This window comes from Euwallacea fornicatus, chromosome 11, assembly GCF_040115645.1.
Source record: "Euwallacea fornicatus isolate EFF26 chromosome 11, ASM4011564v1, whole genome shotgun sequence".
Taxonomy (NCBI): domain Eukaryota; kingdom Metazoa; phylum Arthropoda; class Insecta; order Coleoptera; family Curculionidae; genus Euwallacea; species Euwallacea fornicatus.
Window position 1 is genome coordinate 4577873 of NC_089551.1, and position 13470 is coordinate 4591342.

The window sequence follows — 13470 nt, forward strand, 5'->3', positions numbered from 1 at the left end:
GATGTAAAAAAAAAAACAAAAAGGGAAATACAATATATCTTGCACGAACTTAATTCTAACTTGCGTCGTCTCGAGAAGCTAGGGAGGGAGTCTTTTCCCGGTCCTTTGTTCCCGATACTCTACCCCGGAAAACAAAGGACGGGCCACCGCGCAGGTGCGGGTTAACCCGGGCTCCTTTTTCCCTTTCCGGCAGAATGTTCTAGAATGACCTGCCGGAAGTGCTAGGGGGAGATTTTTTACCCGGGTTCTGGAGTACCTAGGGAACCGAAGGGTCACCCTAGAGTACGTCACATTGACAAGCCTGACAGGTGACAGTTGCTCCGCTATCAGCTCCGCCACAAGTGTTATGCATGTCATAGGTTTCATATCAGCAGCGATGCCACATCTTTTCAAAATTAATGTGTAGTAGGGATTTAGCAGATATTGGGGCAACGCTATCTATATTTAGTAGTATTTAACTGTGTTGTCCCAGATCCAGAGTAAATAATTATCAGGCCAATGAACAAAAAAGTAAATATAACAATAATCTTTATGGCTAACAAATTAACAAATTTAAAAGAAATGTTCTGACTAAACACCATTAAAAGAGCGTACTTAGTCATTAAAATCTCTAAAAGAAATTTCTAATTCACTGAAGTAATCATCAACATTAATAATTATGGACGAGATTTCCTTTCTATTAAACATTTTGTCTCTGTGAAACAAAGCTAAAATTTAAAACTCTAAAATTCTAATTAAAATCAATTGTAGCAAGGTCATATTATTTTCTAAATGACTTTCAAAATAAATGATAATAGACACAACGTATTCCTTACACCAACTGTTTGAGAATTTGTGCATTGTAACATTAATAACCACATTAATAATAAATAACCAAAAACAATATTTTAATTCTAAAAAAAACAAATTTTTACCGCCAAAATTGATAAAAACACAACGGGTTTAACATCATATACACCAAAACATTAAAAAATTAGGTGGCAAGTGTGCAAAAAAAATAGGGTTATGTTTATACACCCAAATATATCTCTGTTCTTTTTCAGCATATTAATTTTATATGAATTGGCATTCAACGTAACGTTCAATCGTTGCATTTTGTGACGTCAATAAAAAGCTACGGGATTTGAACCATTGATGAATAGCAAGATTGATCGTTTATTGGGGACTGGTAGTTATATATAATAGATTCGTAGTTCTTACAAAGAAAAAGAGTAAAAATTGTATTATGCAGGGAAGTCCTTAGTTTAGGGATAATTGATACTAAAATCTAGCCAAGTATATTACGAAAAAATGGCGATGAATAGTGACTCAAAATGAAAATGATACACCTCTATTGAAATCGATATTTATTAATAAATTTTCATTTACTTAACACTAAACCAGGGTACAAAATTTTTCAAATATTATACTACATCTGTTCTATAATATCCATAATTAAAAATAGAAAAAATAATCGTTATAAAGATAGGAACAAAATTAAGATCTATTTGCTTTCAAAACGAATCTCAAAATTAAAATCATATTTCTTTTTCAATCGTTTTTGCGATAAATTAATATTTAGTTCGTAGCCCCTCAACTATAACTTCGCGAAAAAGATTTGGAATCGATTCTATCAACTTTTTAGTAAAATAAGAGGATTTTTTTTTCTTATTCTTCGAGAAAAACGTCTTTTAATTGGTCTTCATTGTAAATCTCATGTTTCCTAATTTTCGCTTCGAATTTAGCCTAAAAATTTTCTATGACATTAATGTTGGATGATTGTGATGAGGTTTTTATTACATTAGGACAGTTATACAAAAGCCACTCTTTCACAATTTGAGCGCCATGCTTCAGATCATTGTCCTGGTAGAACATAAAATCGGTAGAAATGTTCAGTTTTGCTATGCTGAGATGTAAATTTTACCGTAATACATCCACTATGCTCATCCATAATGCTGTCGATGAATTGCAGAGAGTTAAGTTTGAGGTTCAGCCAAACTATTTTTTTAAAAATTTATTTTACAGGAAACAACACAAAATGTAACTAACAATACGGTTACAAAAATTATCATTCTTAAATCTACGTTTTTCCCTATTTATATTAAAATATATGCTGACCATGCATAAGGCTTCCAGAACATTATGAACTTAATATTAAATCGCAATTAGGGGTAATACGTTTTCTAATCGCAAGTTCTAGATGGTAGTAAACACTACGCAGTTTCTTATTATTTAATTATTAAGCAAATTGTTGTGATATAACTAGGGCTGTCCCAGCACTGAACATATAGCCCCAAACCATCACACTCCCTCTTCCGTGTTTAACAGTGGCTCTTAAATTTGGTTTCTTTAGCGCTTCACTAGGTTTCCTCCAGACCAAAACCACGTTCATCCGATCAAAACAGGTTGAATTTACTTTAATTTGTAAATAAAACCTTTTTCCAAAACTAATCTCCTTTATCTAAATGCTCTTTGGCAAATTGTACTCTGATCTTTTGATTTTTCAGATTAATCAATGGCTTTTTTCTGGCTGCTCAGCCATGGAATTGATTTTTTCGCAAAACTACTTTAATGGTTTTTGGATTCGTTGACTTGTGTAAATGCTTTTCAATTTCTACAGCCAGTTCGAGGGCCTTTGTTCGGGGATTTGTTTTTACATATCGCACAATTCACCGTTCATTAGCATCACCAACATTTTTTCTTGGGCTTTTTCTTGTTTCTTAATCTTCTTTCACTGTTAAACTTTTCTATGATGTGTTGTTTTATTGCAGGACTTGCTTGTAGAATATCGGAGATTGCCCTAATAGACTTGCCTTTTTTTATGATGATCAACTACTAACTCACCTTCTTTCATAATGATATGTCTTCCCATGTTCGTTTTGAACTAAATTCTAATAAATATCAATACAAGTTAAAAAGAATTGTTTATTCTTTGCATTCGCAAATATCCTATTATCATAAAATTGACCTGTATCATTTTAATTTTGAGATTCGTTCTGAAAGCAAATAGCATTTAATTTTTTCCTACCTTTGTAAGGATTATTTTTAAAATTTTTAATTGTGGATATTATAGAGCAGATGTAGCATAATATTTTAAATATTTTGTACCCTGGTTTATTGTTTAGTAAATGGAAATTTATTAATAAATATTGATTTCAATACAGGTGTATCATTTTTACTTTGAGCCACTGTACGCAGGCATCAGATCTAAACCATGACATCAAATAGTTTACTCCTTTGATATGATCTGACACAGAGGTGAGTAAATGATACTAAACAAAAACCGCATTTTTCAAGAGAAGAAACTCTTGTAATGGATTTTGGGACATCAAACTTAGGAACAATTTCCAAGATAATTTATTTTACTATTAGTTCATTAATGCACCTCAATGAACTTTACTAAAATGAGGAATTTAGTGGACAAAGTAAGCATCAATGCGACAAATCGGGCAAGAGAGAATTTGCAAGTGTAGCTAAGTTCTTAAGTCTTAAATTGAGGGCTAACATACATAAGCAATACTACACACAAGAGGCAATTATCGGCTAAGAGGTAATTATCAGGTAATTTGCTATCGATATCTTTAAATTATAACACTTAAATAAATGGCGAGATTGATCTTCTATCAGGGTGTTGTAGTCATGCCCATTTGACGAAACGTCGATATACTTTAATGGAGACATGTTTCGAGAGCCGTGGAAGATTTTTTGTTAAATTTAAATACGTTAAAATGTAAAGGGTCTACCCAAATAGACACAGGAAAATGAAAAAAAATTAAAAATGCAAATAGTATCGATGCAATCCAATTTATTGTTTTATTTTGTACATTCATCTATGCCATTTATGTATGAAAAATAATATAATTCAAATGTTTACCACGATTGGTTTATAGATGTTAATACGATGGTCGAAATTTTAGATGACATTTTTCAACGTGGTCTATTCAATTGCATTTACCCCAATAATAATGTTGTTTTCAAGGTCTTGGATGGTAACTGAACGATGATGTACACTTTACTCTTAAAAAATTACCACAAAAAAGTCTAGAGGTGTCAAATAGAATGAACGAGCAGGTCAAGTCACATTTTCATTTCGCGAAATTACGTGTTCACCAAATTTGGACTACAACAACTCGATGTTTGCACGCGTTGTATTGCATGTCGCGCCGTCTTGTTGAAGGTAAAGATCCTTTATGTCGATACAATTTTCAGAAAAAAATAATCACTTATCATGGCACGGTATCGGGCAAAATTCACAGTAGTCGCATTTTTATCGTCACTTTCAAATGAATAAGAACCAATTATTCCTTTCAACCACAATCCACGCCAAACAGTCACTTTTGGAGGATGCGTCGGTTGCTTTCAATATTCTTTAGGAGCCTCATTTTCCCCAATGCGACAACTTTGCTTATTTACAGTCCCATTTAACGTGAATCAAGCGCTTCATTTCTAAAGATGATTTTTGATGAAACAATGGCATCAAGTGCATGGTGTTCAATGAGCCAATCCGAGAAAACACGGACAAAATGATATGTCGGCTTTAATTTTTGTATTATTTGAATCTTGTATAGATGTAAATTCACCTCTTCATGCAAATTACATAATTCTTGCGATTGACGAGTTACAGTTAATTTTGGATCCTCCTTGACACTCTTACAGCAGCGTTATTTTCTAGTGCACGAACACTTTTTCGCCTGCCAGTCTTTGATAGATCACTAACCGAACCAGTTGACTGAAATTTGTGTATTAAATGAACGATTGTGCTCTCAATTGGACGGTTATGCCGACCGAAAAAATCACGTATTGCAGGAAAACTATTTTCTTATTTTTGCACTATTTCTATAGTGCTTTTAAAGAAATTTAATTCGTTGTTCAATCCTCTATGATTCCATAGCGATAAAAGGCAAACATTCAACTGCCAAAATGACGTTTACTTTCATGCACCACTTTTATCAGACACATTAGTTTCTTAGGTCCTCTTGAGCCCTAGATCCCCAATTTGAAAATTCGCTGCGGTTATCAATTTCCGCAGGATCTTGCACCTATTAAAATTGTCAAATTTTCCGGTCCAATTAGGAAAAGGTAAATTTTTGAATATAAGACCCTATTCATAAATAGGCATTAAAGTTTAATAAAAAATACGAAAATGACCAAAAAAATTAAGCAGTACCAACAAAAATGATTAAGATGGTAGCTACTTCCGGTTTAACCGAAAGTGCAGCCATTTTGATACTTTTTACTTGGATTTAAAATGGTTGATTCTAGCCTGAAACTCCATGAAATTTGAGCATGGAGTTATGATATTGGGGAGCCAAAAATTTTTTAATGTAGGGCTTGAGCAGCTAACCTTGTATAATATTCATATTGAATACGAGGGGCACTGCCACACGTGGTATCGATGGAGTCAGACATTCCTCGTATTTAATCGACTAAAAGTTTGTAACAGGTAAGGTATATTATTAGTTTCCAATTTGTGAACGATCTCTTTGGCAGTAGAAAAAGTGCATGTGCCGCTCTGGGCAAGCAGTAAAACCAAATTCATCTGACATTTCCACACTATATTTAATTGCTGAGTGTTAAAATAAAAATAAATGATGAAGAACGTTATCACGAAAAAAAACCAGCGCACTACATGTTTAAGATGAAGTTCTAGGCTTACATTCGTCATAGCAACTTCTGAGAAAGATATAATTCTTTTTCTGCGGATTATAAAATTCGTGACCTTTGCTCCAATCGTAGCTTACGGCGTACGCGAAGATTTGGCCGTTGTGATTGAAGGCGCATTTCGTAATCGGCTGATCCATCAACTCTGATGCTTTCAACTTGGTTCTGGCGTCTTTATCCCAGAAACTAAAAGAGCCGTCTGCACCTACTGTGGCCAAGGTGCCGTGGACCGGATGAAAGGCGATGTCGTTAACTGCATATATGTCTTGATAACCATTCGGGGTACCGTTTGACCGATGGCATTTGAAAGTGAAGTTATCTTTGGGGTTGGCCGGATTGGCATACTGGATGGCTACTCGGCCTTCCACGGATCCCAGTGCGAAACCTGCAGGAGTTTTCTTCTTATCCCTGAAACAAAAACAGACAAAGGGCTTACCGATTCGCAATAAATTAAAGAAATAAAAATGCTACACAATGGGTGTTCCAATTTTTTAAACCCTTCTGTTACCTTTTTAAGATTACCAGAACTTACTTAAAAATGGCAAGACATCGATGTTGATACTTTAATGGGCTGTCTAATTTCTTAAATTCAGTGGGTTTGCCTTCCAATTGGTAAACAATAATTTGGCGATTGGCGACCCCTACGACCGCCATTGGATAATCCACATCAGCGCAGTAGCACCGTTCTGGTAAATTGATGCTCAGCAACGGAGTGGGACTGCGAGTGTCCCAAAATTTGAGAGTTTTGTCCCAAGATCCCGTCATTAGGCATGAGTAATTTGGGGCTTTAATCCAGTGACAGGTTTTAATTGGTGCGTCGTGAACTGCGACTTGGACGACTTGATTGCTGGCTAAATCCCACATTTTTGCTTGTTTGTCACAGCCGGCCATAAATACCTGATAATTAATACAAATTGATGTTAAGCTGGAACATTTGTGTCTCTGAATTAAGATAAATCACACAACTTATGAAATAACCCTAATACATCCCTCTGTACCTTAGAACCATCATCACTCCAGGCAACATCCAAAACAGGTGCGGTGCAGGACTGCATAAACTTGGGAATGCTGGTGCCTGATTGCTCGATTTCCCAGCATCTCACATTATTATCCCAACTCCCAGCGACAAGAAAATTCTGCGGAAGTGTTGCCGGTGAAAAAGCCAAAGAACTGATGGAGTCATCTGGCGGCTGAACAATCTCATAATCTTTCATAGGATTAGTATTGGTCACTGTGGCATTGGCACCAAAACCGCTAATTGTACTTTGGTTGAACATGGAGCTGTATGATTTGCTAAAACAAAAATAACTTATTCATATTATTGTCTAAGAGAATTAATCTTTTTAATTCAGTGAAATGTTTGTGCTAGTGCAAAAGCAGAGTATCATGTTAGGGTACACAAAAAGCTTAACTGTAAAAGGTTTAATAGAACTTAAGAAATACTGATAAGTGAAACTTTAGTAAAGGGAATTGGTAGTAAATAAAAGTGGTGCAAAATTACTCATTGATCAGAAATGATCAGATTGTAATATAAGAAATTCCCTACTTGGGTGCGTTAAAAAAATGGGGCTTTTAATCTTTTTACTTGAAGAACATGCAAATATGGAAAAAATGGGAGGCAGGAGAAAATTTGTAAATAAAATAGTGATTCGATTTTATTTTTAAACAGGCCGGATTCTGCTGCAAAAAAATTTGAATGAATGTGTACCCCAAATTTGAACGAACTATCTCAAAAAATTCATGAGCAACACGTCTGCAACAGAGACCTTATATGAAATACCTGCTATTAAGGCTACTTACCACTCAATTTAAATATTAGTGCTGTTAGTGGTGCCCGGTTTTTATTGAAAAATTGATATAATAAATTTTAAGTTCTGAGATTTGTTTGGTACATATTTGTTGTAGTAATAAACGAACATGAACATGACAACTTTGGGATGACGCATGACAAAATCAATTGCCTGAAATTGGAATTTGGAAAAGTCAAAAAGAAATTATGGAGGACTTTCAGAAACTGCTACACTAATAATACCTGAGACAGTAAATCCAAGAAAAATTTTAATAAATATTAATATAAAAAATTATTATCTTATTTATTTTTAAATCAATTAAATTAAGAAAACAAAATTGATATTGCTGGAACCTGACGAACCATACTTTCCTGTACCGAACATCGGATGAACACTCCGAACATCGAGAAATCACCGATTTTCTCCTCGTTGATTGGTCAGAATTGTTTATCTGCTTAGGACATTTGGGAATTGGTAACTTAGAATTGGTTGGAAATCTTTGGCGAACACGGGCGTCCACTCTAGTGCAACAATACGATTATCTAAAGATAAATACTCCTGTCTAATATGTTGACAAATGTCATATAAAACAAGGATAGTCGAAAAAGTGGAGCTGGGAGCTCACAGGTGCAAGTGCTCAAACTCGCGATTTGATTATCAATACTTCCCACCTTACCGAATACAAGATACCGATTCCATTCCTATTTCCAAATTGCTATTTCTTATTACTCCTAGGAACCGTCTCATTTGTTACGTTCTTGCAAAAACTAAATTTCAAAGGCGGAAAAAGCTCCTAGGAATCGAAAATCATGGCATCATTTTGTAGAATAGTGGCGACGGCAGCAAGGAAAAATGTCTGGTCACCCGCTGTTCGATGTGCAAGTAGTTCAGTCAAAGGTAGGGGTGATTGGGTCTATCCTCTTTTACAGTGTAGGCACAATTACGTAATTCGTGTTATGCAGGGGTTTCTCCTCGGAAATCCCCTTTCTCTATGAATTCGTGACTTATGAATTACCTTCTCAACTAATTTTATCATAATAGAGTCCCCTTTCTTGTAATAGGGATTCAGAACTTATGAAATTTTTCATTCTGAAGGTGTGTTTTTTTTTTCATTTGGTATTTAACTTATTACTTATGTGATAAAATGTCTCTTTAACTAAACTGTCCACAAGAATTGGCGAAATAGCTCATTATTTATCTTACATTAAAAAGTTTTTACTTTAGAAATTCTTTAGTTAGTCTTCTTGCATAAAAATGTTTCGAAATGTCTATTCGATTTAAAATCAGTGAATGTTCATCCATACTCTAAAGCACGTTTAGCAAAAATCACAATATATTTTGGTCTTTAGAGCAGTATTTGATGGCATTTTGGAAAATGTTACAAGACATTTGTAGAATTTGAATAAAAAACTATCTTTTGAATATTAGACTATGAAAAATTAGTTATGTTAGCTAATGATTGATTAATTTAACAAAGTCTGGAAATATTAAAAATTGGCTGGTGTAAAAGATTTCCTTAAGATCTTTTAAGCACCAGTGATTGTTTGCAGTGACAATGTTTAATAAACTTATCCAAAATGATCCCATTTCAACCTGTATAAGGAATTCACATTAATAAATTTAGCAAATTACTTAATTTTTTGTTGTTTCAATAAATATTACCACTGAGTAGTGATTAAAAATTAGGATCTGAGTGCAAGTTATTTTATTCTAAAGAATAGTTTGAGGGAAAATATTGGAAATTTTTGAAGCAAGTTGTTTACAACTGGCTAATTATAAAGGCAAACTTGATGTGACAAGGAGTGGTAGGGTAACAAGACTGCATCAAAGTATTGTCTTAGATATGGCAGCTGTGCTTCAAAAGTTATACAGATTGTCGTAAAAACAGTGGGTCAAGCTATAACTCAACTATTTATGAAGGAATTTTGATGAATCAAAAACCAAATAAAATAATATTTTTCAGACCATTAAGTAATGTCAAAGTTGATTCTTTTTTTAACTCAACTTTCCCTGCTTCAGATGTAAGCTCAGAATTTCAAATAGAACTCCATATTTTTTTTACATTTTTTAATAGAAAATATTTTTCTGAATTTAATGATGTTTGACAAGTTAATGTTAAAATAATTTTTAAGTGCCAAAAATTGAAAAATTTGGACATTATAAGTTATTTGATCATCTCTAAGTTATTTTGGGATTATCTACATTTCATTCCATCTCATCCTATTGTGTCATTTTGTACAAAAGTGCTTAGTACCATGGACAAGTGGCCCCTAACTATTGAAACGACGTCATTTTTCCACATAGTTTTCTATGATCAGTTATGCTGCAAAGGTCATAATTGTAAATTGGTTCTTTAGTGCAGTAAAAAGTTATCAGTGTTGCTATTGGCAATAATTGTCAGTTGTGAAATTTCGACAAATATGTTGTTAAATGCAGAAGAAAAATTACATTTTTTTAGTTAAAAATTATTTTAAAATTAACTTGTCATACATTATTTAATTACGAAAAATATTTTCTATCAAAAATATAAAAAAATATGGAGTTCCATTTGAAATTCTAAAGTTGACACCTGAAGCAAAAGAAGTTGAGTTAAAAAAACAACTTTGACATTACTTAGTAGTCTGAAAAATATCATGTTATTTGATTTTTAGTCCATGAAAATCTGTTTATAAATAACTGAGCTATAATTTCCCCCGTTTTTTGATTAATCTTCTATGATGGCGTTGTTATCTGAGGTACGCTGAGAAGTTGTACCAAAAAATCAAGTAAATCGATTTGTAGAGGAGGAAAATGACGATGAAAATAGTTTTCACATAATCTCTTGACATAAAATCAGAATGCTACAAAAATTGCATTGTGAAAATTCGTCTTTTCGGAAATAATCAGTATTTAAAATGTTTTCTTGTCTAGAATTATTTTCCAGGGATTGCGTTATCACGGTTCGATTCTCGCTGCCGAACAATTGGTCGGTGAATAATGGTGCATTTAAATTTAAATCGAATATATGTTGCAAACCAACGTTTACATTTCATATTAATATTCATCCAGCGGACCGTAAAAAACTAAAAAATATATTGAGATTGGTGTAAACATTAACTCTGTTCCAATAAGAATTTATAAAAAATTTAACTTGAAATGTACTGTTCATATCTTTGGCTGTTTGCCAATTTACAATCAGCTTACCCCTCTCTATTAGAACAAATGTATGTTAATCATTTTTTCCAGAGGCGAGTAGATCAATATTAATCTGAAAGCAAGTTTACTGTAAAACAGAGTCGTATGGCTAATTCTTCTTTACTTAGTAAATACAAACGAGTTAATAATTTCTTCATTGATTTACTCTGCAGCGTAGTTTATTGCACCCAAAGATTGAACAACCTCAGTAGAATATGTAAGAATTGGCTAAATCCATATTAACTATGTTACAATATTGATCCAAAGAAAGTACTTTCACGGATTTGTTGATTTATTGAGAAGCAAGTATCGAATCGTGAAAACTCGTCGAAAAAAGTTTTTTTGTTATAGTGAGTTTAACTAAAGTTGTTCAAGAGAAGCGAACTGTGTTAACGTGATTTTACTGTGGCAAGTACAACGCTAGATTAAGTATATATATATATATGTATTAATTTTTGTGTTGCAACAGAAGACCTTCGTTTTTTAACAAATTTGCTGATTATAGAATTCCACATGCACTCTTTCTGTTGCAGTTACATTCGGAGACCCACTTGAACATGCCACCGGATTAGAAAAACGAGAAATGTTAGCCAAGGTAGCTGGCAATTCAAATCCATTCGATACCAAGGTATTCAAGAAAGGGCCGGGAACCAGGACCCAACCAACCGAAATCCCTTCAGCTTACTCCGCGAGAATTGTTGGCTGCACTTGCGATGAAGAAGCAACGAGTATTAGTTTTATGTGGCTGCACATGGGAGAGCCCAAAAGATGCGAATGCGGTCACTGGTACAAGTTGGTTCACAAGGCACCTGTTTAAAGCTCTGCTTGTTAATTAGATCCGTCATTTGCGCATTAGTATGTAAATATAAACGTTCCGAATGGAAGTACCGTGTTTCATTTTTTTCATGGAATTTTATTGTTAAGAAAACAATGAGTCCTGGTACTGGTGTACTTGAATCATCCCATAAGAATGGCATAACTGTCTCCAAATGTGGCAGATGAAATTAATTTCGCAATGCTATTCAAATGGGATGATCTGAGTATTAGTTGTGATTCAATTGGGACCTGTTTCGAAAACGATCATCGTATGTGAGGGGGTTGCAACAGCTGATAAGAGTATAAAATTATGCTGGAGTGCAGACCGCAAATTTGTGTTAAGGTTAATGTAATGTATTGCTTTTTGGTATAGTTTTTCAAAATTATCCAAAACTGCTAGTAACAATGAAAAAAGAAAGATTTTTTTTCAAAAGTCGTATGTTTATGGAAAAAGTAAAATATGGTCGTATTTCGATAGCCCGACAACGTTAAAAATTGCTAGGAGAACTGTCGCCCAAGGCAAAGCGTCTATAACAGATTCCATGAAATTTTGAAAAATAAATGACCAATGATGATTCGTCATCATTTGCAGTTTCATTGGGAAGTCCGTCAGTGGTACAACACGCTGCCAACCTCCAATCACAAACTGTGCTATCTAAAACCCCATCGCCTACAGTGAAGGGCGACGATAATCCTTTCGATGTAAAAGTAATGAAGAAAGGGCCGGGAACCAAAGGCGAACCCACGGAAATTCCTTCTGCTTTCGACGCCAGGCTGATTGGATGCATTTGCGAAGATGAGTCTACGAGCATCAGTTGGATGTGGCTGCATAAAGGAGAACCGAGGAGTTGTGAATGTGGACATTGGTACAAATTAGTGCACAAAGCTCCGCTGTAAGCGGTCAAAGAGACCTGAATATCATTCTTAGCTTTTAGGGTATCTATATGTAATAACAGATTGTGGTAGGAATCTTTTTTTAAAATCCTTTATTGTTATTTTTTGTAAAAGGTGATTATTTCTGAAACTTTAAGTTATCTGTATACACCATAATGTCAAGAATTTTTACAAGTTTGCATTTCATATATTGAGTGACTTCTCATCTCTATTTGAATTTAAAAGTTTGTAATGTAGAATTCAAGTTTCACAGTTTGTTCAAACTTTTAATTGTCGTTAATAAAAGAATGAACATTATCAGTTTGGTTGAAGAGAAGCCCCTAAGTTATCGAGCATAATTATTAAATAGTTTTTTTTATATCAAAGCCAAAAGTCAAACATCTACCCAAAGAGGCACCGACACAATTTGTCGGTTCCAGTCTTTGCCCTTGCAGTTTTGAGCAACCACTCCAATTTCTTTATGAGCATCATCTTGAATATTGATATTTTTGAATTCAACCTTTTTTTCTGATTAGGAGGATGTATGATATATTAAGTTTCAGTATTGACGAAGTTTTGTCTCAGAAATGAACATCCTGGACAGGATGACTCTAAAAGACCTGTACAAAATTCTTCCACAGATTTTTGAAGAGAAAACAAACATTTACTTCAATTGAAAAGTGGAAGGTTCTAAAAATACAGGACGTCAAAGTAAATATTACAAAAAGGAAAAGAAATGACTTCGTTTGTAATGGTACTACCTAAACAAAATGGCATATCGGAGGGTTTTTTAGGAGCACGAAATTAGAATCAATTTACATTTTCGATGCAGTTTTTAAAGAGCGGCGTCAGAGCTAGGTGAACTCTGTTTAAAAGGGCATAACTTTTTTAACATCCCGTATAACATTTATTAATGCCTAAATTTGTGTTTTGCTACATGTTTTAGGAAAAAAGTATCGTGGCACAAGGTCCTACGGACATCCCATTTTGAGATATTTGAAGTTGAAAGTTCGCTGCATGTTATAAAAAATAACATTAAAATACATAAACAGTTCAACGAAATAAATAACAAAAAATCGGTATAGTCAAATAAAAACATGAATATAAGAAAAAAAATGGAATATTAATTGAATGCCTTGTTTTTTTTTTGTTTCAACTGTACGAATAAATATACACT

The 13470-nt window shown here is 33.8% G+C and overlaps 2 protein-coding genes and 1 long non-coding RNA gene across 4 annotated transcripts; 2 read left to right on the top strand and 1 right to left on the bottom strand.

The window, feature by feature from the left end:
• Window positions 1-350: 350 nt before the first annotated feature.
• On the top strand, window positions 351-7140 carry LOC136342264 (uncharacterized). The gene is made up of 2 exons (XR_010732616.1): window positions 351-510; window positions 1044-7140. It is a non-coding gene; the product is annotated as an uncharacterized lncRNA (long non-coding RNA).
• On the bottom strand, window positions 5520-7595 carry Rae1 (ribonucleic acid export 1). The gene is made up of 4 exons (XM_066287849.1): window positions 7441-7595; window positions 6639-6933; window positions 6173-6537; window positions 5520-6048 (listed from the first exon to the last, which is right to left on the bottom strand). Exons 2-4 carry the CDS (start codon window positions 6915-6917, stop codon window positions 5613-5615), a joined length of 1080 nt encoding a protein of 359 aa, XP_066143946.1. The 5' UTR covers window positions 6918-6933; window positions 7441-7595; the 3' UTR covers window positions 5520-5612.
• Window positions 7596-8025: 430 nt separating this feature from the next.
• LOC136342258 (cytochrome c oxidase subunit 5B, mitochondrial-like) lies at window positions 8026-12611 on the top strand. Of its 2 annotated transcripts, none has more exons than XM_066287868.1 (2): window positions 8026-8327; window positions 12013-12611. In XM_066287868.1, exons 1-2 carry the CDS (start codon window positions 8240-8242, stop codon window positions 12315-12317), a joined length of 393 nt encoding a protein of 130 aa, XP_066143965.1. In that variant the 5' UTR covers window positions 8026-8239; the 3' UTR covers window positions 12318-12611. The 2 variants fall into 2 exon arrangements, with proteins under 2 accessions (XP_066143965.1, XP_066143966.1); XM_066287869.1 differs by lacking the exon at window positions 12013-12611 and adding an exon at window positions 11138-11488 and having other exon boundaries at window positions 8080-8327.
• Window positions 12612-13470: the final 859 nt, after the last annotated feature.

What these genes read in the sequence shown, in the direction of transcription:
- Rae1 (XM_066287849.1), bottom strand. Translation starts at nt 6,917, where the DNA reads ATGTTCAACCAAAGTACAATTAGCGGTTTTGGTGCCAATGCCACAGTG. An exon ending in GGAGTGATGATGGTTCTAAG is followed by an intron (nt 6,538 to 6,638) that starts GTACAGAGGGAT and finishes ATTAATTATCAG; the next exon opens with GTATTTATGGCCGGCTGTGA. An exon ending in CGATGTCTTGCCATTTTTAA is followed by an intron (nt 6,049 to 6,172) that starts GTAAGTTCTGGT and finishes TTTTTGTTTCAG; the next exon opens with GGATAAGAAGAAAACTCCTG.
- LOC136342258 (XM_066287868.1), top strand. Translation starts at nt 8,240, where the DNA reads ATGGCATCATTTTGTAGAATAGTGGCGACGGCAGCAAGGAAAAATGTC. An exon ending in TGCAAGTAGTTCAGTCAAAG is followed by an intron (nt 8,328 to 12,012) that starts GTAGGGGTGATT and finishes CATCATTTGCAG; the next exon opens with TTTCATTGGGAAGTCCGTCA.